A 23,907-nucleotide genomic window follows, 5' to 3' on the forward strand; every position below is an offset into this window, starting at 1 on the left:
TTTAAGCCGTATTTTAAATAATAAAAGTCCATTTCGTAGACGTAAAATCCATTTCGCGAAATGGAGTCCATTTCGCACTCTATCCCTACCGGTATATATGTTAAATGTGTGTTATGTAATTGTAAAACGCAATAGAATATTTTATAATTTTTGCGCTATATAAATGCCATGTATTTGTATTTTTATAATAATATTACGCATAACAATATACATGTCGCATGTTAATTCAAACTCGAATACATGGCTATATTCCGAAAACTGCATAGCTCTACATAAACGTGCGCACACAGCTCTGCGCGGCAAACAAAAATGTCAAAAATTTAGTCAAATCCAAAACAAATTGTTTAATGAGTTCTAGACCATCCAGCCGCGGAAGTGGCGATTCAGGAACAGCACAGCTACTCCTCCGAAAGCTTTGCTGTAAAATTACCGGCTTGTCAGAAAGTATGTACTGCTTAAATGCATCGTACCCGTCGCACAAAATTTATAATTTTTTTTTTTCGTCGTGTCATGACACAAAACCAGAGATATAAACTAGCCCTTTTTAGGGGCCCATACTGTCAAAAATAAAGGTTTAACATTAGGTAAATGGGCATTTTCTCCAATAATTTAGGGGCTCAGCCCAAAATCAAGAAGCCATGGACTACTGGGCCCCTGCTTATCCAGAGCAAAGAAGTATAAAAATTATACACAGAATGGCAACTGGCTGTAATCTCGTGTCGAGCATGAATTGGTGTTACCTATCTATCTATCTATAAATACTGCATGACACCCTTGCGAGTATTTTATGCAGGTCAGTAAACAGGCTGGTAACATTGCCCGATCAGGCTTTCGACATGAAAACTAATATTTCTTGAAACATAATGAAGATATTTCTTTCAAACTTGGTCCATTCATTTAGCATAACATATGATGCATATCAAGATAGAAATAACTTTGTTGCCTTCAGTTTTGGTAGAATTATTTCCCCTTTTCAGATTTTTATATCGCTTAATTTTTGAAGTCCAAACAAATTATGTTCTAATGCTAAGTTTAAAATAAAAAAGTGTTCAATGGCTTTCTAATGCTCTAAATTATTGCGCCAGTACATTAATGTATACATTTTACTGTGTTTTCACTTACAACATTGTAGAAAGATGTTAGTTGTAAAAAATTGTTCATACATCTGCACTAGAAACAAAGTATTAACGTTGAATATATAGAATAAAGGTATTGGCGCACAAGTTTGGAGCAATAGAAAGCCATTGAACCTTTTTTGTTTTAACATTGCATTAAAACATAATTATTTTGGACTTCAAAAATTATGCATCATAAAAATCTGAAAAAGGGAAGTAATTATAACAAAACTGAAGGCAACAAATTAATTTCTACCTTAATATGCATCATATGTTATGCTAAATAAATGGACCAAGTTTGAAAGAAATATCTTGATTATTTTTCAAGAAATATTAGTTTTAATGTCGAAAGCCCCATCGGGCAATGCTACCAGCCTGGTAAAAACAAACATCGGCGAGCATGGAGTTACAATTTGTACCTTTAAAAAGTTCTACGTTTAAAATACATGTTAGCATCTTAAACAACATAAGTTTAATGTGAAATAGTCTTAAGACACAAAGTACACGTTTCTTGCCATCAAAAGAAGCTTGGTCATACAGTGATAATTAATTTACCGATGAATAATTGCTTTCGAATACAAAATGGCGCACGGAGATAACGTTGCTTCCGGTAAATGAGATCTCATTCAGTTGTCATGGGGTGTTGGCGAGATTTGCTCTATATGCCTTTCAAGTTGCCAATCTATTTATTTTTAGCTCGACTATTCGAAGAATAAGTAGAGCTGTCCTACTCACCACGGTGTCGGCGTCAGCGTCACACCTTGGTTAAGTTTTTCATACCAGTCCACATTTTGACAAAGTCTTTTGAGATAAAGCTTTGAAACTTTCAACACTTGTTTACCATCATCATGGCCAGTTATAGGCAAGAGCACATAACTCCATCAAGGATTTTGGCTGAATTATGGCCCCTTTTGACTTAGAAATCATGGTTAAGTTTTTCATACCAGTTCATATTTTGACAAAGTCTTTTAAGATAAAGCTTTGAAACTTTCAGCACTTGTTTACCATCACCATGGCCAGTTATAGGCAAGAGTACATAACTCCATCAGGGATTTTGGCTGAATTATGGCCCCTTTCGACTTAGAAATCTTGGTTCAGTTTTTCGTACCAGTTCATATTTAGACAAAGTCTTTTGAGATAAAGCTTTGAAACTTTCAACACTTGTTTACCATCACCATGTCCAGTTATAGGCAAGAGCACATAACTCCATCAAGGATTTTGGCTGAATTATGGCCCTTTTGACTTAGAAATCTGGGTTAATATTTCGTACCAGTTCATATTTTGAGAAAGTCTTTTGAGATATAAAGCTTTGAAACTTTCAACACCTGTTTACCATCACCATGTCCAGTTATAGGCAAGAGTACATAACTCCATCAAGGATTTTGGCTGAATTATGGCCCCTTTTGACTTAGAAATCTTGGTTAAGTTTTTCGTACCAGTTCATATTTTTTGTAAAGTGTTTGACATATGGCTTTGAAACTTTTATCACTTGTTTAGTATAGTAGTCTCTATCTGTAGGAAAGAGAACATAACTCTGTCATCTATTTTGGCTGAATTATGGCTCTTTTTGGACTTTGAAATTGGTTCTGTTTTCATACAAGTCCATGTTTTGTCAAAACTATTTGACATATGGCTTTTAAACTTTGAACACTTGTTTATCATTATGATTTTCATCTGTAGGCAAGAGTACATAACTATTTTGACTGAATTATGGCCCTTTTTGGACTTTGAAATTGGCTCATATATTGCCATTTAGTGCAAGACTTATCGAAATCAAAGTAATACAGGAACATTGAATTTGTTTTTCTAATCTATTTATTTCTTTTGTCTGAATATCTGTGGAAATATTTTGACCCCATTCTTCAATCAATTCTTCGAATAGTCGAGCGCGCTGTCATCAGACAGCTCTTGTTATAGCTCTTTGTCCAGAGTCCTGTTACGAAAGATCTAGATAATCCACAATCGGGGCTAGGGCTTGAAAGGGCATGTTGAGCCAAATGTTAATTTTTGCTCAAGAAAACTCAGAAATTAATGGCTCAAACTCTAAAGAAACCCAGAGCGGGTTCTGGGTTATTTTGCCGTTTAAGCAATGCAATACCATATAGAACACATTCTAGTTTCAATTTCATATTCTAGTGAGTCTAAATTATATATAAATCAGACTGGCCCACACCTATTCAGGGATTAGTGTAAACGCCCATGAGTCAGACAGCTTAACTCTTTGGGTTTCTCACACTGTCTTTATGCACATGCTACGTACGCGTACGCTGTCTGGTACACACGGGATATGTTTAATATTACCATAAGCGTAGTTCATATTCAGATGTCTAACTGTATCTCAGATCAATTGTATCAAAGTACTAGAAATAGCAACACACACGTTTTTGCCCCTAAGTTGGACACGTACATGTTACATCTGCTTACTTTACTGTCAAGTCATACATGCTTATATACCTGTATATTAATTGTTAAGTAGATGTAGAAAAACACTTTACCATCAGAGATAAGCTGGAGGGCCTGAATACAAACCCTGATCTACATTTAAAATGTGTTAGAATACTTTAGTACAAAACAAATGATAATAATAATCATAGCACATTTTTCGTTAATTGAAATTTAATAAAGCCAGTAATTTTCTGATACTGTTCCATAATAATTTACTGTAAGATAGGATAATTGTTTAGTTTGATTAGAACATGTCCCGACCGTCATGTAATTGAAAAAATTAAAAAAAAAGTTTGATTAGAACATGTCCCAACCTTCACGTAATTTAAAAAAAAGGGGGCCTCCGTGGCCGAATGGTTAGTGTCGCTGACTTCAAATCACTTGCCCCTCATTGATGTGGGTTGGAGCCTCGCTCGGGGCGTTGAATTCTTCATGTGAGGAAGCCATCCAGCTGGCTTACGGAAGGTCGGTGGTTCTACCCAGGTGCCCGCTCGTGCTGAAATAATGCATGGAGGGGCACCTGGGTCCTGGGGTCTTCCTACACCATTAAAAGTTGGAAAGTCGCCATATGACCTATCATGCGTCGGTGCGACGTTAAATCCAAAAAAAAAAATTAAAAAAAAAAAAAGATCCAACATATGGTATCAGCATTAATGGAAACATTTTATAAGCAAGGGAAATAACCATATTTTATTAAATTACTATATTCAAACAACTAAGCTCTCCTTGAATAAAAGAATTTGAGCCACGCCATGAGAAAACCAACATAGTGGGTTTGCGACCAGCATGGATCCAGACCAGCCTGCGCATCCGCGCAGTCTGGTCAGGATCCATGCTGTTCGCTTTCAAAGCCTATTGCAATTAGAGAAACTGTTAGCGAACAGCATGGATCCTGACCAGACTGTGCGGATGCGCAGGCTGGTCTGGATCCATGCTGGTCGCAAACCCACTGTTGGTTTTCTCATGGCGCGGCTCATTTTATGATATATAAAACCTACAATGATAACAGGATGCATAAAAAATACCAAAAGTAAACATATTACTGCGATGAAACAGCTTCCAGTCTGCACGCAGTACATGAGAAATTTCCATGTTTAGAAGGTGACTACAAATTCCTCGACATAGGAACACATAAAATAGGTATACACACTGCAGCACATATTGAGCACATAATGACACATTGCGATTTCCATAGGACTACGTATCCACGCAAACCAATCTTTGATTATAAATGTAGCTCAACATGCAAATAACTTTCCCTTTAAACGGAATTTTTAATGCTGAAGTGTGTTGATATGGGGATTGTGTAAATTGCCAACTGTTACTAGTATCACGGGTTCACTGGCCTAACCACTTTTTTCCTCTGGTGCATGTTGCTTACATATTTTAAAGAAAACATAATCTACTTTAAGATACTAAAATCAAAACGGTCATGTTTAAACAAAATTTTCACATTTACAGCTGCAGTAAGTTGTATTGGCTTAAAATAGTCTATGATGCAAAACTGAAGTTAATGAAGTTTCAGTTTAGAGCAAGAAGTTAGCTAAAATACATTTATTCTAAAGTAATTGTAAATGTATTTATATTAAGCACGGTGCTAAGTATGTAGTTTAGCTCAGTAGTGCTTAGCCTATCTTAAACTCTTAAACTGAGAAAAAAAAGGGAACGTTTCTTTGATCTAGGTCTGTTATAGGTCGGCTGAATTTCAAAATGTTAAGAGTAAACTTTAGTATAAACACAACAATGAAACGTGTCACAATTGTGTAATTTCTTTCTCTGCGTTTCATGCCGAAGTATTGCTGGTAATGAATTGTTATATCAGAATATTACATAATGTTGGTCAAGGCCAAAGTGAATGCTGATCGTGAACATCGCTGCAATAGGTATAATCTTATTTCCAGAGACTTATCAGGGTAGTGAGAGGTGGACAGGTCATTAAGAAAGTTGTTTATTACTAGTGATTTCCCGATTGTCACCGACAATCGAATAATCGTCGCTAATTTTTCCAGGTCGGCGACAATCGATTGTGTGAGATGCAATCGATTGTCGGGTAATAATAGATCTATTTTCCATGTACTATTTACTTAACCTGCTGAATAGGGCTACACGTATTCAGGGCCCGATTCCGACGACGGGAGTTGTTCCGCCATTTTACCAAAATGTTTGGTCAAGAAAGAGCACTTGTTTGCATTGAAATACCGGGAACTTGGCTAATTTTCTGTTCCTGTAAGTTCGGATAGTATGTGAAGCAATTGTTTACCAACAAAAAAGTGAGAAAAACCGAGGGGAAATATAATTATATTCTTGTTTAAATGGATTTGTCACACGTCACAAAAGATAGTTAGAATCAACTATCGGACTGATTGTAAGATGCTGTCATTCTCTCAGTTGCGTATATGTAACAATCGTGAATTTATTACAATCATAATTTCTCAAACAATTATACAAACAAATATTAATTTCAGTTTCAATCTTTTTTCTCTGCATAATCTTTTCAATCTGCCCCGAGGATAAAACTACACTGATATTTTACAAGTCAAATAAACGTGTCAAAATATTACAATAACAAAATTTTCTTACCCTAAAAATTTATAAAAGTTAAAACATCCTATTAATCCAATAACTCTAACTGGCGAAAGAAATTCATAAGATTCGTAATATTTGCAATACACAGTGTGACATCACACCCAGATGTAACCGCTTCTACCTGTCAATCAAAATTCTTAAACTTCAAACAGAGTACCGCTTTGATCTTTGACATGAATGTACTGCTGATGTGATGCACTATTCTTTTGATATCTCTGTAGGTCACTCGTGGTGTGATTTAAAAAAAATATTGTGGACTCGTAGGTTTTTAAAAGCAGAAATATAATTCTTGGAGATATATGTGCCAACAGCTAGTATGTGTGTGTGTGTTTTTTCATTTTACTGTAAATATTTTTGTTTTGTGTGTGTGTACAAACAGCTGGGAGGAAATAGAAAATAAAAGTATGAAAGAAAGATCACTGTTTTTGTTTTGGAAAAATCTGCTTTTCAAGATGTTTTTTTTATAGATATATTGTTGATTTTGGCTATTTTCAAGTGGAAAAAGCTCTTAAACAAGAATGGTTACCAATGTATTTTATTTCACATTTCCATTTTTAATTATTGTCCTGAGATAATCACAACAATATACCAAGGTTGAAGAAAATTGTTCGAAACGTGTGACAATACAATTTTACAGACAAATATTGATTCTTGTTGTTTTGAATGTTACTCTTACAATTCATTACATGTACATTTTGTATACATTTCAACTGAAATAAATTAAAGAACAATATATTGTCATTACTGTTCTTGAGTGTAGACGGTGGTGAAACCAATTAACAATACCATGTATAATATATATATATATGAGTGTTTCGATTAATAATCAATCGATTGTACCCTTCCAATTCGATTTGATAATCGATTGCACTTTGGGTCCGATTATGAAACACTGTTTATTACACTAGGCACATTGAAAACTCTAAATCGAAGTGACTGAAGTACCAGCGTCCTGGGACTCCAATCTGTGACCAGGTGCTAGCAGTGATTATTGATAACCTTGGTAACCCGTCGATCCTGCCATTGTACTAAAAAAAATTCACTGGAAGCTAGAGAGAAAATAAATAGAATCTTATCTTACCCACGTCAGTATGCCCCTTTCATTAATGCTGTTCTTATAATAATAAGATTCAAGCATTGTTCATTGTTACTTAAACATTTCAGACGTACTAATTGCTATCAAACGCATGTTCGACTCAAGGGCAAATGTCGTTCGTCTCAAGGGCAAACTCCTACACAACACAGATTTGACCTCAATTTGTTTTAAATTTAAATAATTGTGATATATTGTAGAAATGTATTGCAGAATATTGTCTAATGTTACGGCTTGATTCATTCGTGGCATGGGAAATTTTGTCCTGTGTAAAGTTTTGACGTCCAAACGTGTTCGAAATATGGGAAATTAAAATTTCCCACCATTTTTTTCTGTGAAACGTCACTGATTAAAGCCTCTAGGGCAATCCGCTGAATCGCAACAAACAGAATGGCAATGGTTTATTAAATTTATTGAGAGCCCTGTATACGTAAAATTAGAGTGAATGTGGGCACAAAACAGCTAACTGGGGGTAAAATCTACTGGTTAAGTCGTCCGGGTTAAGGGCAAGTCAGACTGAAGGGCGAATTACCCTAATTATGGTAAAACATTGTACGAATTGAAAACCAGTCAATGTAATTACTATCGATCGAGCGCTCAGTATCGTCCGCCCATGTCGGCCACTTTCGATGCTGGTTGGCCACACAGTCGAGTTTCACCGCCCATGTCAAAGTTTTATAAAAAAAAAAAAGAAACAATACCATTTTGATAAAAAAACGTAAAAACTGATTAATCTTAAATGAATTTGCTTAGGTATTATTAACACAAGGACAGACCATTCAGTTAAGAAGCATTTAGTATGGTTTAACATTTGTGGATAATGGTGTTTTCTGCTGCAATCTAAGCATTTGAAATACCTTAAACCCTTTTTAGGCCTTTATATAACTGAAAAAAATTTAAGTACTGTTTATCAGCTTTGTTAATCCTGTAATGTCAACAACAACAAAAAAAGACTTGAAATTCATGACAAATATTGGAGTTCATCTTTTTGTCTTTTCAGATGATGTACAACCATATCTACAGCGAGCCTATACAGTCCTGGGAAGGTTTGTATAAATCTTTTTTTGTTTACCAAGGAATTTGCTGCATTTTGTTGCCATAAGATGGGGATTGTTGGAATTTAGTCTTACCTGTGTGTCATTCATGTTTTTTGGGGGTTTTTTACCGAAGTTTATATTAAATCGATCGCAAAAAAAAAAATGTTAAAAGAGGAAGCTGCCATACTGTAGATTTTTGCATAGGCTTTATTTAGTGATTTCATAATTATAGCAGTGTGATTCATGATGTTAAGGATTAGCGAAAAATGAGTGCTTATATTTTGGGAGGTGATGCAGATTAATATCTGCAAATAATTTGATATCATGAGTGGCATTATTCGCGAACATTGGCGAAAAGAAAACCTTCTCAAATACTACCCAATTTACAATACTATAAGTTTTCATCACACTTCATAAACCTGATACAATCATTAGAGAGGTAGTAATTATATTTTTAAAGAGTTTGTAACAGTTTTAATTGTATAGTTGTGATCTTAACATTGCAGCAACTACAGTACACCAGCTGAAAGTGATGAGTTTCAAGTTTCAGAAAGAATAAGGCGAAGACGTAAGTCCACTTTTTAGTCCAGATAGCTTCACAGGTAGCTTTAGCGGGTCTGTTGTCAGGGAATTTCAGGGAAATTGTTTCTGAAATCATTCGTCCACCACCTTTGAGACATGTAGGTGAAGTTAGCAGAACCATTTCTGATATAGAATCACTGACCGTGAGATACTTCAACTGATAGATGTTAAGGCATTTAGTTTGTTGATAAAAGTATCTGAAATCAAGGTCGTCAAGTTATCTAAGGAAGGTCTTCACAGGTTGACCCGCTTAACACTGTTGAAATCAGTTCACTTTGTTTTTAGGCCTAAAATAAAGTTTTCTTTGTTTCCCAGCTTTCTATCTGCCCCTATCCAATATATTGTATCACAAATACAAAGGCACTTTTATTAGCTCATCTGATTTTTTGAAAAAAAATGATGAGTTATTGTCATCACTTGAGCGGTTGTCGGCGTCGGCGTCGGCGTCGGCGTAGGCGTTGCCTGGTTAAGTTTTATGTTTAGGTCACCTTTTCTCCTAAACTATCAAAGCTATTGCTTTGAAACTTGGAATACTTGTTCACCATCATAAGCTGACCCTGTATAGCAAGAAACATAACTCCATCTTGCTTTTTGCAAGATTTATGGCCCCTTTTGTACTTAGAAAATATCAGATTTCTTGGTTAAGTTTTATGTTTAGGTCAACTTTTCTCCTAAACTATCAAAGCTATTGCTTTGAAACTTGGAAATACTTGTTCACCCATCATAAGCAGACCCTGTACATCAAGAAAACATAACTCCATCTTGCTTTTGCAAGATTTATTGCCCCTTTTGGACTTAGAAAATCAGTTTTCTTGGTTAAGTTTTATGTTTAGGTCAGCTTTTATCCTAAACTATCAAAGCTATTGCTTTAAAACTTGCAACACTTGTTCACCATCATAAGTTGACCCTGTACAGCAAGAAACATAACTCCATCCTGCTTTTTGTAAGATTTATGGCCCCTTTTGGACTTAGAAAATATCAGATTTCTTGGTTAAGTTTTATGTTTAGGTCAACTTTTTCTCTTAAACTATCAAAGCTATTGCTTTGAAACTTGCAACACTTGTTGACCATCATAAGCTGACCCAGTACAGCAAGCAACATAACTCCATCCTGCTTTTTGCAATAATTATTGCCCTTTTTGGACTTAGAAAATAATTTTCTTGGTTGAGTATTATGTTTAAGTCAACTTTTCTCATAAACTACATTGTATCAAAGCTATTGCTTTAAAACTTGCAACAGTTTTTCACCATCATAAGTGGACACTGAACATCAAGAAACATAACTCTAACCTGCTTTTTGCAAGAATGATGGCCCTTTTTAGACTTAGAAAATCATGGGTAGGACAATATTTCTATTACACAAAAAAAATCAGATGAGCGTCAGCACCCGCAAGGCGGTGCTCTTGTTTTTATGGATGTCTTGAAGAATATTATCACTGTTTTACAGAGCTATGTTTGAAAAAGTGGTGTTATTTTAAAATATGCAGAAGACATAGAGTCTTGAGGGACATACGCATTATAATTTATTTTAACTGGAAATGTATTATCAAAAAAGATTCCAAATAAAAATAATATTTCTTTACCTACCTACCTACCTACTTACCTTCCCAGTCTTTAAAAATAATGAGGGAGGGGAAACAAAAATATTTTTACGGTTGGTCTAACAGAGAGTTGAATTTCTTGTTTGAGAGGTTTATAGATAAAAACCAAAACAAATTTTAAAGTTCATATCATTTGCCATTGAGTACTGAAAGTTGTTTGCTGCAAGCTGCCAAGACGTCAATTTAGGATAAGTATTTGATATATTTTTGGTATGAATTTCAGTGGTGAGGCGAGGAAGGGAGAAGGATGCCATCACATTTGCTGAGTTACACAGGAAACTACAGTCTCAAGTTTGTACATTTTCATTTAGTTTATATTAATTTATTTTAGTTTGATTGTTAGGAAAGCTTCAAAATTATTTGACCCAGACTCGATTATTTGACCCGCTGTCGAGTCTGCGTCTTTGATAAAACAAAGACAGTTGTCGTATGAGAAGGTTTGATTGTGACCCCAGTGAGGCTCAAACCCACAAGCCCCTGGGTTGAGTGGTTAACACTTTAACCACTAGACTGCTACTTTACACTTTCTGAGATTTAACATGAAATAAGACTTCACTGTAATTGTAATGCATTTAATTGATTTGCCTTCCTTTGGGGTGTAATATGGTATTGAAAATTAAAGTGTCCATTCTATGACATACCATTCTTTTTAACCTTTCCCTGCTAAATTTCTAAAGTGAACTAGTCCATCATTCAATTCAGGCAGTACCACTTATCATTCAAAGGGGTGTTCACATGCTGCATGCTGATCTTGGTCTGCACTGGTCGCAAAGGCAGAATCAGTTGCCGCCAGCAGGCTAAAGGTTAAATCTTGTTTAGAATGATGTTTGCATGAACTACATTTCATTTTGAATGATTTCTAAACTGCTAATTGGCATCTACATTAGGAACTGAAAACTCGCCATCTTAAAAAAAAGTTGGTCATATGACTGCTAAATAAAATTTGATGCTTGCTGTCCTTTATAGCAATGCTATACTAATATTTTATTTTCAGGGTCTTGTGAAGAACAGATGGGCAATATTATACTTGCTTATGTCCTTGAGTGAAAGTGAATCAAAATATTCAAAAGATAAGGTAAGGGGACATTTAAGAATTTTAACAATGCAGTTTGACATTTGATGGCTGGTATTTTATCAAAAGTAGAATAAACCTTTTTACATAAATCATTTTACTCTTAAAGTTTACAGAATTATTGCTAAAGGGTATTGTTTTCGGTTATATGAATAAATACATCTTATGTCAAGTTAAAGTCAGGTTGTTTAAATTTTGTAGAACCTCGAAATATTTATGTATGTTGTTGTCTGTTTTGCAGGCTAGTAGTTCTTTATTCAGTAGAGGTTTACCAAGTTACGCTACCTCCACCCCATTCAATGCAGCTGCTCGTCGCCCTCTCAGTACCCCATCAGATCATGGGAAAAGCATTTCTCAGATGTCAAGTAACACCTCAGCTAGCAGTGGTATCAGCAGTATACACAGTGGAGCAAGAAGTAATGATCCCACCCCAGTACCACAGTCTTTCTTGCCCAGGTATACAATTATTGTACTTTCATGAGAAAACTTGAACACCCACACTTTAGTACATACAGACTCAGTATTAACAAGAAAAAAGTATCAGTGCCTAAGCCTTTTTAGATCTACCCTTCCATCCTGAATTGCTTTCCATTTCGCTTTTAATCATGCCTCCCTGCCTTTTCTGAAATACGAATTTACGTCAAATGAAATAGCTGTTTAGGACAAAACCACAAACAATTTTACCTGCAAAAGTAAATGGTTTCTCAGTATTGCATGAAAAATGACTTGAATTTAACTTACGTCATCAGTTTCAACAGCACATTACTGTTTTGTTTTATAGTACAACATTTGAAGCCGTGGATGGAGATAGGTCACGCAGACATGGACCAATGTCCAGATTGGTAGGAGCAATATCCAGAAATGATCCAGGTATGTATGCACTATGCATTAGCCTTAAAATACCGGAATAATGTTGATATTATATTCGTTTGCTACAGTAACTTGTTCTTACCAGAAGAGATGATAATAGGCAGTTTTGACAGTATATTCATGTTAGCTTGGCAACAAGTGGGATATTTGCTTTTATGCTATAGAATAATACTGAAACACAATCCACTTGAGCATCAATGGCTTAAGCTCCTAGACGATCAATTCCTGTTGTCTGTATCTGTTATCATTCGATTCTTATATTTGGATCACTTGAATTCATGGCTAACTAAAGCATTTTGCTTTTCCTCTTTCAACCTAGGTGTTTTACTGTATACCAAGTCACAGGTTTCTGTTGGAAATTTTAAAATTCTAGTGGTATAACTGTAGTCAGCAGGGTGTTTTTGATTGTTGACTGTTGACATGTACTGTCATAAATGACAGGCTATAACAATCAGTATAACTGTAATTGACAGTGGCCCTGTGAATGTTGGCTGTTGGAATGTTCTGTCATAGATGACAGGCTATAACAATCAGTTATCTTTCTTCATGTTTTCTATAGCTTCAGATACTGCTCTAGTACCAAGAAGTGGTCGAGGACACTCAGCAGGTGTGATTAAAGTACAAGGAGAAAATAGTATGTAACAGTATTACTGACCTGAAAAAAAAATTTACATTTAAAACTTGCATAACTTCTGCTTTTACAGTATTAAAGTTATTTTTAATGAAGTAGTTGCATATAACATATTCTTGAGAAAGTCTGCAAATTTAGGATTTTTACCAAAATATGTTTAAAGATGTTAACATCAGCTAGCAAGATTTTGAACACAAAAAAACTTCATTTAAATGCACAGGTCTATGGTATGATATACATATGGATAAAAAGTGTTTCCTATGCAATTTTCAGCAAGTTTTGAGATACCGGAATCTGAGCTTGTGAAAGATTTGGTGTATGTTTTCCAAGGAATTGAAGGAAAGTGGATCAAGTTTGATGTCTCGAAAGATGCTTACAAAGTGGATGCTCAGGTTTGTGGCAGTTTATGTTGAAGTTTTATTTTATTGCAGTATTTTTACATCATGTATAGAGAGGATACCAATACTTCAAATTACTTGATTTCTCTTACATGTATTTAAACTGTATTTAATTTAAACTTTTTCATTTCAGTTCTAACAACTTCAGAACTGATTTAATATTAGACTTTCAAGTTATCAGAGACCTATATATCTTGATTTTTCTATAGCAGGCTCTGAATCATTTTCCCCCTTCACATCTATAGGTTACAGACCTATTTACATGATGGTCGAAAGCTGGTTAGTTGACCTACAGAAGGGCATTGGTTCCATCAGGTGCTCAGTAGTACCTGAAATAATTCCTTTCTTGGGGGGTGGGATGGGTAGAGCACTGAGGCGTGCCTCCAGTGAAAGCTATGCAGTTGACAGATTGTGTCAGCATGACTCAAACCTAACAAACTTTCTGTATATATCCACATGTAGAAAAAATGTAGAAAGAGGGAGGTTGAATACTGTGTAGTTGTAACATTGGTTTCTGTTGTCAGTAGCACACAGTAACACTGTTTAAAAAGCTATGTGAAGATTAAATATTTTACTTTAATATTCAAGATGCACAACTTTTGAGAGAAAATGTCTATTGTACAAGATGTATGTTATAGTAAAGGTTTGTATACTGTTGATGAGAAATAAATATAACAGGAGCGATGCAGTGAAATGAAAAATGACATAATTAACATTACATTGCAGGCTGGGATACCAAAAGCAATAAGACAGCTTGTCAGTAAATTAGCCGAGTGTGGTTGGTTGTTTAATAAGGTGAAGAATTATGTTGAGACAAGAAGTGCTGATAAAACATTTGGACTTGTTGGACAGGTATGTCAGTTAGTAGAAACATATCCAGGGTCCTGCGGGTGAATGGTTTTAAGTAGATGACTTTGAATTTCTTGCCCCTCATTGCTGTGGGTTTAAAACCTTGAATTGGCCTTGGCATGTTTTTATGTGATGAAGTCATTCAGCTGGCTCGCTGAAGGTTGGTGGTTTTACCTAGGTGCCTGCCCTAGACTGAAATGCAGAGGGTGCAATTAGGTTCTTCAGCAGAAAAGTCGGCATATAACCTGTTGTTTGGTGTGGCGTTAAACCCAACAAGTAAAAATGATAAATGCATCCATTTTTGTTATTCAGTGTATTAAAAGCATATTATAGTCATAAAACCTGCATTTGAGTAGTGTATGAGTAGGAACTGGTGATTAGTGGTTAGTAGTTAAAATGCAAGTTACATGTTTTAAATGCCAATTTTTTTATGAAAAGTTCCATGAATTTGTATTTCTGTTTTCTTGCATTTCAGAGTTTTTGTGCTGCTTTGCAACAAGAATTGACAGAGTATTACAGACTGGTTGCTGTGCTAGAATCTCAGGTTTGTGAATACTTATGGAACATAACACTACATCCTACCCTTTAACTTAGAATGTCCTTTTGAAAATCTCCATGGTTGTATTTAAACATTGGGAGTTGGTCACCGGAAAAATTGATAAGTGGAATTATAGTTTTGTTTGATTGGGTTAAACATTGTTTTTCAACAGTATTTCTGTTATGCATGGCTGTCAGTTAATTTATTTAAACTAAGCTCCTGGATTTTGTACCCAACAGCTTCTGCATGTGACTTCGACACAGTTGTCTTGTCAAATTGGCACATAAAACTTTTATCCAAATTTAGAATCAAAGTTCTGTCGTGTTGACATTGTGGAAGAAACATTAAAACATTGTTGTGATCAAAGCATGAAAGAAGTATATTATTAAAGTTGCAGGAAGAGTTAGATCAGGGTATAGGAATGAGTAATGCTGGAGTCACATTGAGACGACTTGTTGTGTGGACATTTGACCCTTTAATACGACTTAAAAGTCTTGCTGCTATGGTCGATGTTTGTAAAGGTAATAATTTGACATGGAGATTACTTTCCTGTATTAAATTTTCTTATTTCCTACATGCTTTTTTAGGCTAAGTTTGACTCTGCATGGAAAATAAAAATGTGTTTACAATTAGAAAGCAAACCCTTTTAGATTTATTTTATGAAGATTTAAGCTGTCAGTGAACATCTAGTTATTCAAAATGTGAATATAAGTATTCTGTTTAAGCTTGTACATTTGTAGGAAAACTTGATGTGCTGTAATATTTTTGTGGCAGGAGGCATGTAGACTTGCCTTTGTTTGTCCATCTGAACCATCCGTATGTCTGACATTTGTGTAGTGCATATCTCAAAAATTGTTTGACTTAGAGTCTTGAAATTTTATAGGAATTGTTATTAAAATATGAAGTAGTGCACCTTGGGTTTTATTTGGGATTTCACTGTTTCACATTTTGGGTTACGGTAGACCAGACTTATGATGGTTGACAGTCAAAAATATTTCTGAAGGGCGTACAAGGTTGTGTCATGTATCACAGAAAAAAGTTAACCCAAGACTCATGAAACTTCTGGGGATTTGTTCATCATGTGTGGTTATGTACCTTTAGTTTTGATTTCTTAACAATTGGGGGCAGCTTTGTCTAAATAAGGACAAACATCTGATTGATCAGAATGAGTTAGTAAGAAATGTGACTAGTGTACCAAATACAAAGTGACTAAAATGCTCATTACTTATATAGTAATTTGATTTATTACAGGGAAGAAGGGAGGGGCATTAGCATCAGCTATATATTCTTACATGCAGCATGGTGACCCCTTTGTTAAGTCTCTCATCAAACACATCCTTACCATGGTATGTAACTTAGATATTTCTTAATCTTTAATGTTGTATTTTTAGCTCAGATCAAGTGCTTCCTTAAAGCCTGTATTTGCAGGAACTTTTTCTTCAAGCAACTTCTTATGAATTGCATGATGGATATTCACAAAACATTGTCTGTTTCTGATTAGAGATATAGCTCAAGGATTTATCAATCTTGTCGTACATTACGTTTTAACATATTCTTCGTTTTCTTTCTTTAAACTTTGGAATTACTAAATGGATTCGCTTCTAACTTGAAAATAAGAGTCCGTTTTCATCATTTATAATCCAGCATCAAAATATTTGAACACACTGTCTGATAAGCCTTGTTATCTACTATAATTCTGGTATAAATCTTACTTGCAAAGTTATTGTTAAATTCCTTTGTGCCTCAAACAGCTGCAAATGTGTGTGTTTACTGGTTTGTCACTGTGTAATTGTGTGTATTTACATGTTGTGAAACATTTACACAGGTGTCACAGCCTATATATGCTACACTGTTGAGATGGATATATGATGGAGAGTTGGAGGACACACATGATGAGGTATGTGTGAAATCGGTATTGTCAAATTCTGATTAGTTAGAGCCTGTATGGCCTAATGGTTATGGTTCCTGGCCTCTCTGCTATGTTTATGAGAGCCATGTGAAGGAGCCACCTAGCTGGCTTGGGAAAGCAGGTCTACCTAGACCAGAATTATGTCCATTATGTGCTGTTCCTAAGGTCTTCCTCCAGCACCAATGTTAGAAATTCTCCATTTGATATACATTGTGTTTTCGTAACTTAAAATCCAGCAAAACACTTCAGGCATTAGTGAAACTTATTCTACAATTTCATTTATGGGCAGTTTAAATGATGGGTCTGCTGTTTAACGAATGTTTGTTTCTGTTCTGAAAGCTGTTTCTGCTTTTGGGGCAATTATGTCTTAAAATATAGAAATGTAATAACACTTAACTGTTGTCTGCTCAAACTGTCTTTATTGCAGATTGTAATAAAGGGTATGTGAGAAATGTTCATAAGGAATAAGAGTCTTTTAAAGTGTAGTTAAATTAATTGAAAAAGAAAAGGATGGAATGGTATTAGAGTGGTTGTAATGCCAGTTGCTCCAGCATTACGTTTGAGCCTTGCAAGGGTTTTGACAGCACTTTCCCATACCTGCCCCTTGTATGTTTGAGACTTAAGAGTGTCAAATTAAGAAGTATGTTGATAGCTCACAACTTCTCATGACTATGACTCTCAATGATGTACGGTCTGTCTATATAACAAGTAAATTTATCAGATGCTACATCTAAAGCAAGAAAATAATTTGCATGCATTCAGAACAAACTTTAAAGTAACAGTCATTCATTGTAGTAAAAACTTACTAGTTTTAGGACAGCTCTTGTTACATAGGTGTGATTCAATGCAGACAAAAACAAACTTACTTTTTGTTAACATAACAAAAGAAACAGAGCCTGTTATTCTTGTAATGGTAAGTACTGATATATAATTCATATGTGTTTTTTTTTTTGTTGTTTTTAGCTCACCTGTCACAAAGTGACAAGGTGAGCTTTTGTGATCGCGCGGTGTCCGTCGTCCGTCCGTGCGTGCGTCCGTGCATCCGTAAACTTTTGCTTGTGACCACTCTAGAGGTCATATTTTTCATGGGATCTTTATGAAAGTTGGTCAGAATGTTCATCTTGATGATATCTAGGTCAAGTTCGAAACTGGGTCACGTGCCTTCAAAAACTAGGTCAGTAGGTCTAAAAATAGAAAAACCTTGTGACCTCTCTAGAGGCCATATATTTCACAAGATCTTCATGAAAATTGGTCAGAATGTTCACCTTGATGATATCTAGGTCAAGTTCGAAACTGGGTCACGTGCCATCAAAAACTAGGTCAGTAGGTCTAAAAATAGAAAAACCTTGTGACCTCTCTAGAGGCCATATATTTCACAAGATCTTCATGAAAATTGGTCAGAACATTCATCTTGATGATATCTAGGTCAAGTTCAAAACTGGGTCACGTGCCATCAAAAACTAGGTCAGTAGGTCAAATAATAGAAAAACCTTGTGACCTCTCTAAAGGCCACATTTTTCATGGGATCTGTATGAAAGTTGGTCTGAATGTTCATCTTGATGATATCTAGGTCAAGTTCGAAACTGGGTCACATGCGGTCAAAAACTAGGTCAGTAGGTCTAAAAATAGAAAAACCTTGTGACCTCTCTAGAGGCCATATATTTCATGAGATCTTCATGAAAATTGGTCAGAATGTTCACCTTAATGATATCTAGGTCAAGTTCGAAAGTGGGTCACGTGCCATCAAAAACTAGGTCAGTAGGTCAAATAATAGAAAAACCTTGTGACCTCTCTAGAGGCCATATTTTTCATGGGATCTGTATGAAAGTTGGTCGGAATGTTCATCTTGATGATATCTAGGTCAGTGTCGAAAGTGGGTCACGTGCCATCAAAAACTAGGTCAGTAGGTTCAATAATAGAAAAACCTTGTGACCTCTCTAAAGGCCATATTTTTCATAGGATCTGTATGAAAGCTGGTCTGAATGTTCATTTTGATGATATCTAGGTCAAGTTCGAAACAGGGTCAAGTGCGGTCAAAACTAGGTCAGTAGGTCTAAAAATAGAAAAACCTTGTGACCTCTCTAGAGGCCATACTTGTGAATGGATCTCCATAAATATTGGTCAGAATGTTCACCTTGATAATATCTAGGTCAAGTTTGAAACTGGGTCACGTACCTTAAACAACTAGGTCAGTAGGTCAAATAATAAAAAAAACCTTGTGACCTCTCTAGAGGCCATACTTTTCATGGGATCTGTATGAAAGTTGGTCTGAATGTTCATCTTGATGATATCTAGGTCAAGTTTGAAACTGGGTCAACTGCGGTCAAAAACTAGGTCAGTAGGTCTAAAATTATTAAAATCTTTTGACCTCTCTAGAGGCCATATTTTTCAATGGATCTTCATGAAAATTGATTTGAATGTTCACCTTGATGATATCTATGTCAGTTTCAAAACTGGGTCACATGCGGTCAAAAACTAGGCCAGTAGGTATAAAAATAGAAAAACCTTGTGACCTCTCTAGAGGCCATATTTTTCATGAAATCTTCATGAAAATTAGTGAGAATGTTCACCTTGATGATATCTAGGTAAAATTCAAAACAGGGTCACGTACCTTCGAAAACTAGGTCAATAGGTCAAATAATAGAAAAACCTTGTGACCTCTCTAGAGACCATATTTTTCAATGGATCTTCTTGAAAATTGGTCAGAGTTTTTATCTTGATAATATCTAGGTCAAGTTCAAAACTGGATCACATGAGCTCAAAAACTAGGTCACTATGTCAAATAATAGAAAAAACGACGTCATACTCAAAACTTGGTCATGTGGGAAGAGGTGAGCGATTCAGGACCATCATGGTCCTCTTTTTTCAGTTTTTTGTTGCTGCTGACCCAACTGTGAAGAATGATAAACTATGGCATGATAAATACAGTTTAAGAAAATCCATGATTCCTACATTCATTACCACAGAGCAGGCAAAAAGGGTATGTCAGAATACAGTCTGTTTTATGATTTTGCTAGATTTTATGCTCTTACAGTTTGCTTTTTTTTATACTCCAGTGCTTTTGGAGAATTTCGCTAACCAGTGCACAATTATTGAAGTATATTCAAACATGTTTTTCATGCAAAATGTATTTTTTGTATTTGAATAATATGGTTCATTTATGTGAAGGAAATTGCGAAGTGCTTTTTAGAATTATTTTGTGTTCTACATTTTCATCAGAGCTTTGTCAATTTCTGGTCTCAAACCTTGTTCGTTTTTTGTAGTGCAGACATAAAAGCAATTGGAAGTAGTCTCCAGTAAGCAAAAACAAAAAATCCATTAAAAGCCACTGCATACTGCCATTATGTGAATCGAGCATAATGTCAATAAACACTTTTGCTATAATTATTTTCAGATACTGTTGACAGGAAAATCGATCAATTATCTGCGACAAGTATGCCAAGATAGATCACCCACCAAAGGTCGAGAGGCAGCTATGGCACTTGATATGAGTCAAGGTAGGCTGCTATACTTTAATGTTGATGTACACAGCTCCATTTGTATAGACTGACCATTTCAAGTTTAGTCACTGTAATTTGGGGCAGTGTAGAATTGTGTTCCAAAAATTGCTGCTTGACATGACTTGTGTCTGGGTTAGTTTATTGTTGATTGACTCTTATCAGACCAACACAAATGAATTTCATAAATACATTGCAATCATTCTCACTCTAGAGCATTACCTCTCTGAAGACTAAAACCTGTTTTTGTAAAAACTTTACTCTAGAAAGTTTAATGCACTATTTTGTCCATTGGTGTTACAAGGTTGATGCTGTAGAGAGGCAGAGGTTCAGATGGAAGGAAAAACCTATATTTTAAATTAAAAATAGAGGCATTTATTAGCAAGTTCTGTGGAAAAAAGTCTTTAGCTTTGAGATAATAGAGAACATTCAATTAAATTTTGAAAGAATTCCTCTAAAACCAGTGCTAGAGGGTGTGAGTAGTGTTGCACATTTCTTTACCTCTCTTGAACAGACTCTGTCAAACCAAATCAAATATTAAGTGTTTGGTTGCTTCCGAGGGATTTCTTTCACAAATTTTAATGATATCCCTTATTCAGTCATGTAAAATACTATTACAGCTGAGTGGATGTTCACACAAGACTTGAGTAACAACTTCCTGGATATGATAGACACAGTGTACAAGGAGACAAGTAGACATCTGCTAGATGTTCTACATGCTAAATACAAGTTCATGGACCATCTTAAGGTTTGAAGCTTGTTTGCTAGAAGTGTTACATGCTAAATAAAAATTCATGGACCAATTTAAGATTTGAAGTTTGTTGTCAGGCCTGCTTGCAGTAAGCTCGATATAGTTGCCGTCTGATTTTTTCCAATAACTTTGACATGCATGGACTAATCTTGTTTATATTTGGCATGAATGTTTACTTCAATGAGAAGGCAAGATGCGCAAACGCCATGTTCCTATCTCAAAGGTCAAGGTCACAGTTGGAGGTCTAATGTCAAATTGAAGTTTGTCCGGAGCATTTCTTCTTCATGCATAGTGGGATTTTGTTTTAACTTGGCATGAATGTTCACCATTGTGTGTCATACGCAAGAACTTGTCCCTAGATGTAAGGATGAGGCCAGACTTGACAGCCGGAGGGCTCGACATTCTGCCTGTGGGCATACTTGTTTTTTGAAAGTTGCAGATATCAGGTCTTAAAATTTATACATTGAACCATTCTCATCCATAGTCTTAGAGATTATTTGCTGAAGTCTATACTTTAGTGTATTATATTAAAGCAATTTTACAGAAAATTATACTAGAGTTGCTGTCAGGGAGCATCTGTAGACCTTTGTTATGTGATATTGAAATTTTTGGAAAGTCACAGATTATCTCAAGTAATCACTTTATGTTCAACACAAAATGCACAAATTCCATGATGTAACTGGCAGCAGATTTCAGATATTGTAACCTGGAAAACACCAGATTTCTAATGTGATTTTAGTAGATTACAGATTTTAAAATAAACTGATAATTGAGATATCCTGTTTGACTTGAACATTTAAGAATTTGAGATAATCTGTAGCAGAAAATGTAACTGTACTGATCATGTTTCTTAACTGGAAAATGTATTTCAAGCTGGTAATAGTACTTAGAGAAATCTGTAAAAAAAAAATAACCATAGCTCATAAGCGTCCAGTTGATGACAAAACCAGCTGTTTAGGCAGTTCATTTTATGTTCATACCTGTATTTTCAGGCTATGAGAAGGTATCTGCTACTAGGTCAAGGTGACTTCATTCGTCATTTAATGGATCTACTGGAGTAAGTAGACTTAAATAATTTTTGGTCTTCAAAATTTATTCTGTAATTCTTGGTCTGGAAAATTTTGTGTCCTAAGGTTGCACTTACTGTTCACCTTAAATGAACTGTTTACCTTTGTAGTGAAATTTGGACAGTGCTGCTTACAGAAAGTAAGATCCTTTTAATCATAGAGGGAGATTCTGTTTCAACATTATGTAGTTTTTGTATTTTTATTTCAGAGAAGATCTTGCCAAGCCTGCCTCAAATCTGTACCTTCACAATCTGACCGGCATACTGGAAACTGCTATAAGAGGAACAAATGCTCAGTTTGACGACTCTGATATACTGAAACGATTAGATGTCAGGTTGCTAGAGGTGAAGCTTTTATGTATCTTATGATTGGGGGGGGGGGGGGGGGGGGGGGGGTTGCAAAAATAAAAAATTAAAGTTTATTTGAATCACTGTAGTTTGCTTGCTGGAAAAAGCAAGTATTGATGTTATATAAGGAGACACAGCATGCAAAACAACCTCCAGGCTGAGTGGCTGACACCTTAAGTACCAGACCCTAGCACATGTTGGAGTATAATAGTGCTGAAGTCAGAATACTATCAAATTAGGTATTTTCATGTGGCTGAAACTTTACTGTATTTAAAATTGGAATAGATTTGTTCTCGCGATTGTAGACAGTTTGTGAAAATATATCTCTTGCAAAAATTTCTCATCACTGATATCTTCATTTCCTAATGCCCTGTTTTGATTTTGAGATGGCTTGAAAAGTATCTGTCACATCTGGATGGTATGCTAGATTAAATTATTTTGGAAGGGGGCATCTCTTAACCTCTTGCTGAATATTGAATATGTGCATTTTTTGGATTAAATGACATATCCCTTTCAAAGAAGAGGTGGTATTTTGTTAGCCCACCATCATCAGATGGTGGGCTATTCAAATCACTCTGCGTCCGTCGTCCTTCCGTCTGTCCGTCCGTTAACAATTTCTGGTTACTGCATCTCCTCAGAAACTACTGGGGGATTTTGACCAAACTTTGTCAGGATGATGTTTTGGTACCCTAGTTGTGTCCCCCTGAAAATCAGACTGGTTCAAAAAAAATTGAGTGAGTTATGGCCCTTTGTTTACTTTTATAGTTTACATAGATTTATGTAAGGAAAAACTTTGAAAATGTTCTTGTCCAAAACCACAGAGCCTAGGGCTTTGATATTTGGTATGTAGCATCATCTAATGGTCCTCTACCAAGATTATTCAAATTATTCCCCTGGGGTCAAATATGGCCCCGCCCCTGGGGTCACATGGTTTATATAGACTTATGTAGGGAAAAAATTTGAAAAACCTCTTGTCCAAAACCACAGGGCCTAGGGCTTTGATATATTGTATGTGACATCATCTAGTTTCAGTTGGTTACCCATTTACTGGTATGACTGCATTTCCAAGATTGAAGAGTGCTCTAGTCTGTGACATTTGAACGGCATTGGATGATTTTTGTGGTCAGTACACCGTGTTGACTTTGCGTCAGAAAACATTTACTTAAGTCAATATGTTTTTTCAATTTTAGGTGTCACCAGGTGATACAGGTTGGGATGTCTTCAGTCTGGACTATCATGTTGACGGACCAATCAGAACAGTAAGATATATTTGTATCATTTAAAGCAGTTTAGAGAAAAAAAGTTGGTAAGAAGTTAATTTTGCAGAATTCTGTGTTTCTACTAAGGTATATGCCTGTCACAAAAAGGACTATAATGGTATTACTTAACTTTCACTGACAGACAGACTATTAACTCTGGCAGGAGCAGAGGAGTGTCAATTTTTTGTAAGAAATATGAGAAAGTAAATGTTATTAATGAAGCATTTATGGATTTTGTGTGCTCAAATGTTAGTTTGTTCT

General features: G+C 35.5%; 1 protein-coding gene across 1 annotated transcript in view; it reads left to right on the plus strand.

The window, feature by feature from the left end:
- The first annotated feature begins 279 nt into the window (after positions 1-279).
- LOC128558230 (gamma-tubulin complex component 3-like) overlaps positions 280-23,907 on the plus strand; it is a 93,161-nt gene continuing 69,533 nt past the window's right edge. Inside the window, exons 1-20 of the mRNA XM_053547108.1 lie at positions 280-444; positions 8,240-8,285; positions 8,783-8,844; positions 10,682-10,749; positions 11,453-11,533; positions 11,772-11,986; positions 12,312-12,400; positions 12,960-13,034; positions 13,305-13,423; positions 14,156-14,281; positions 14,754-14,822; positions 15,208-15,337; positions 16,068-16,162; positions 16,642-16,713; positions 19,595-19,705; positions 20,120-20,222; positions 20,843-20,970; positions 21,966-22,030; positions 22,249-22,384; positions 23,578-23,646. Coding sequence (XP_053403083.1) covers positions 348-444; positions 8,240-8,285; positions 8,783-8,844; positions 10,682-10,749; positions 11,453-11,533; positions 11,772-11,986; positions 12,312-12,400; positions 12,960-13,034; positions 13,305-13,423; positions 14,156-14,281; positions 14,754-14,822; positions 15,208-15,337; positions 16,068-16,162; positions 16,642-16,713; positions 19,595-19,705; positions 20,120-20,222; positions 20,843-20,970; positions 21,966-22,030; positions 22,249-22,384; positions 23,578-23,646 — 1,956 coding nt within the window. The 5' untranslated portion in view covers positions 280-347. The remainder of the gene's footprint in view (positions 445-8,239; positions 8,286-8,782; positions 8,845-10,681; positions 10,750-11,452; positions 11,534-11,771; positions 11,987-12,311; positions 12,401-12,959; positions 13,035-13,304; positions 13,424-14,155; positions 14,282-14,753; positions 14,823-15,207; positions 15,338-16,067; positions 16,163-16,641; positions 16,714-19,594; positions 19,706-20,119; positions 20,223-20,842; positions 20,971-21,965; positions 22,031-22,248; positions 22,385-23,577; positions 23,647-23,907) is intronic.

Source organism: Mercenaria mercenaria, chromosome 7 (genome assembly GCF_021730395.1).
Source record: "Mercenaria mercenaria strain notata chromosome 7, MADL_Memer_1, whole genome shotgun sequence".
Taxonomy (NCBI): domain Eukaryota; kingdom Metazoa; phylum Mollusca; class Bivalvia; order Venerida; family Veneridae; genus Mercenaria; species Mercenaria mercenaria.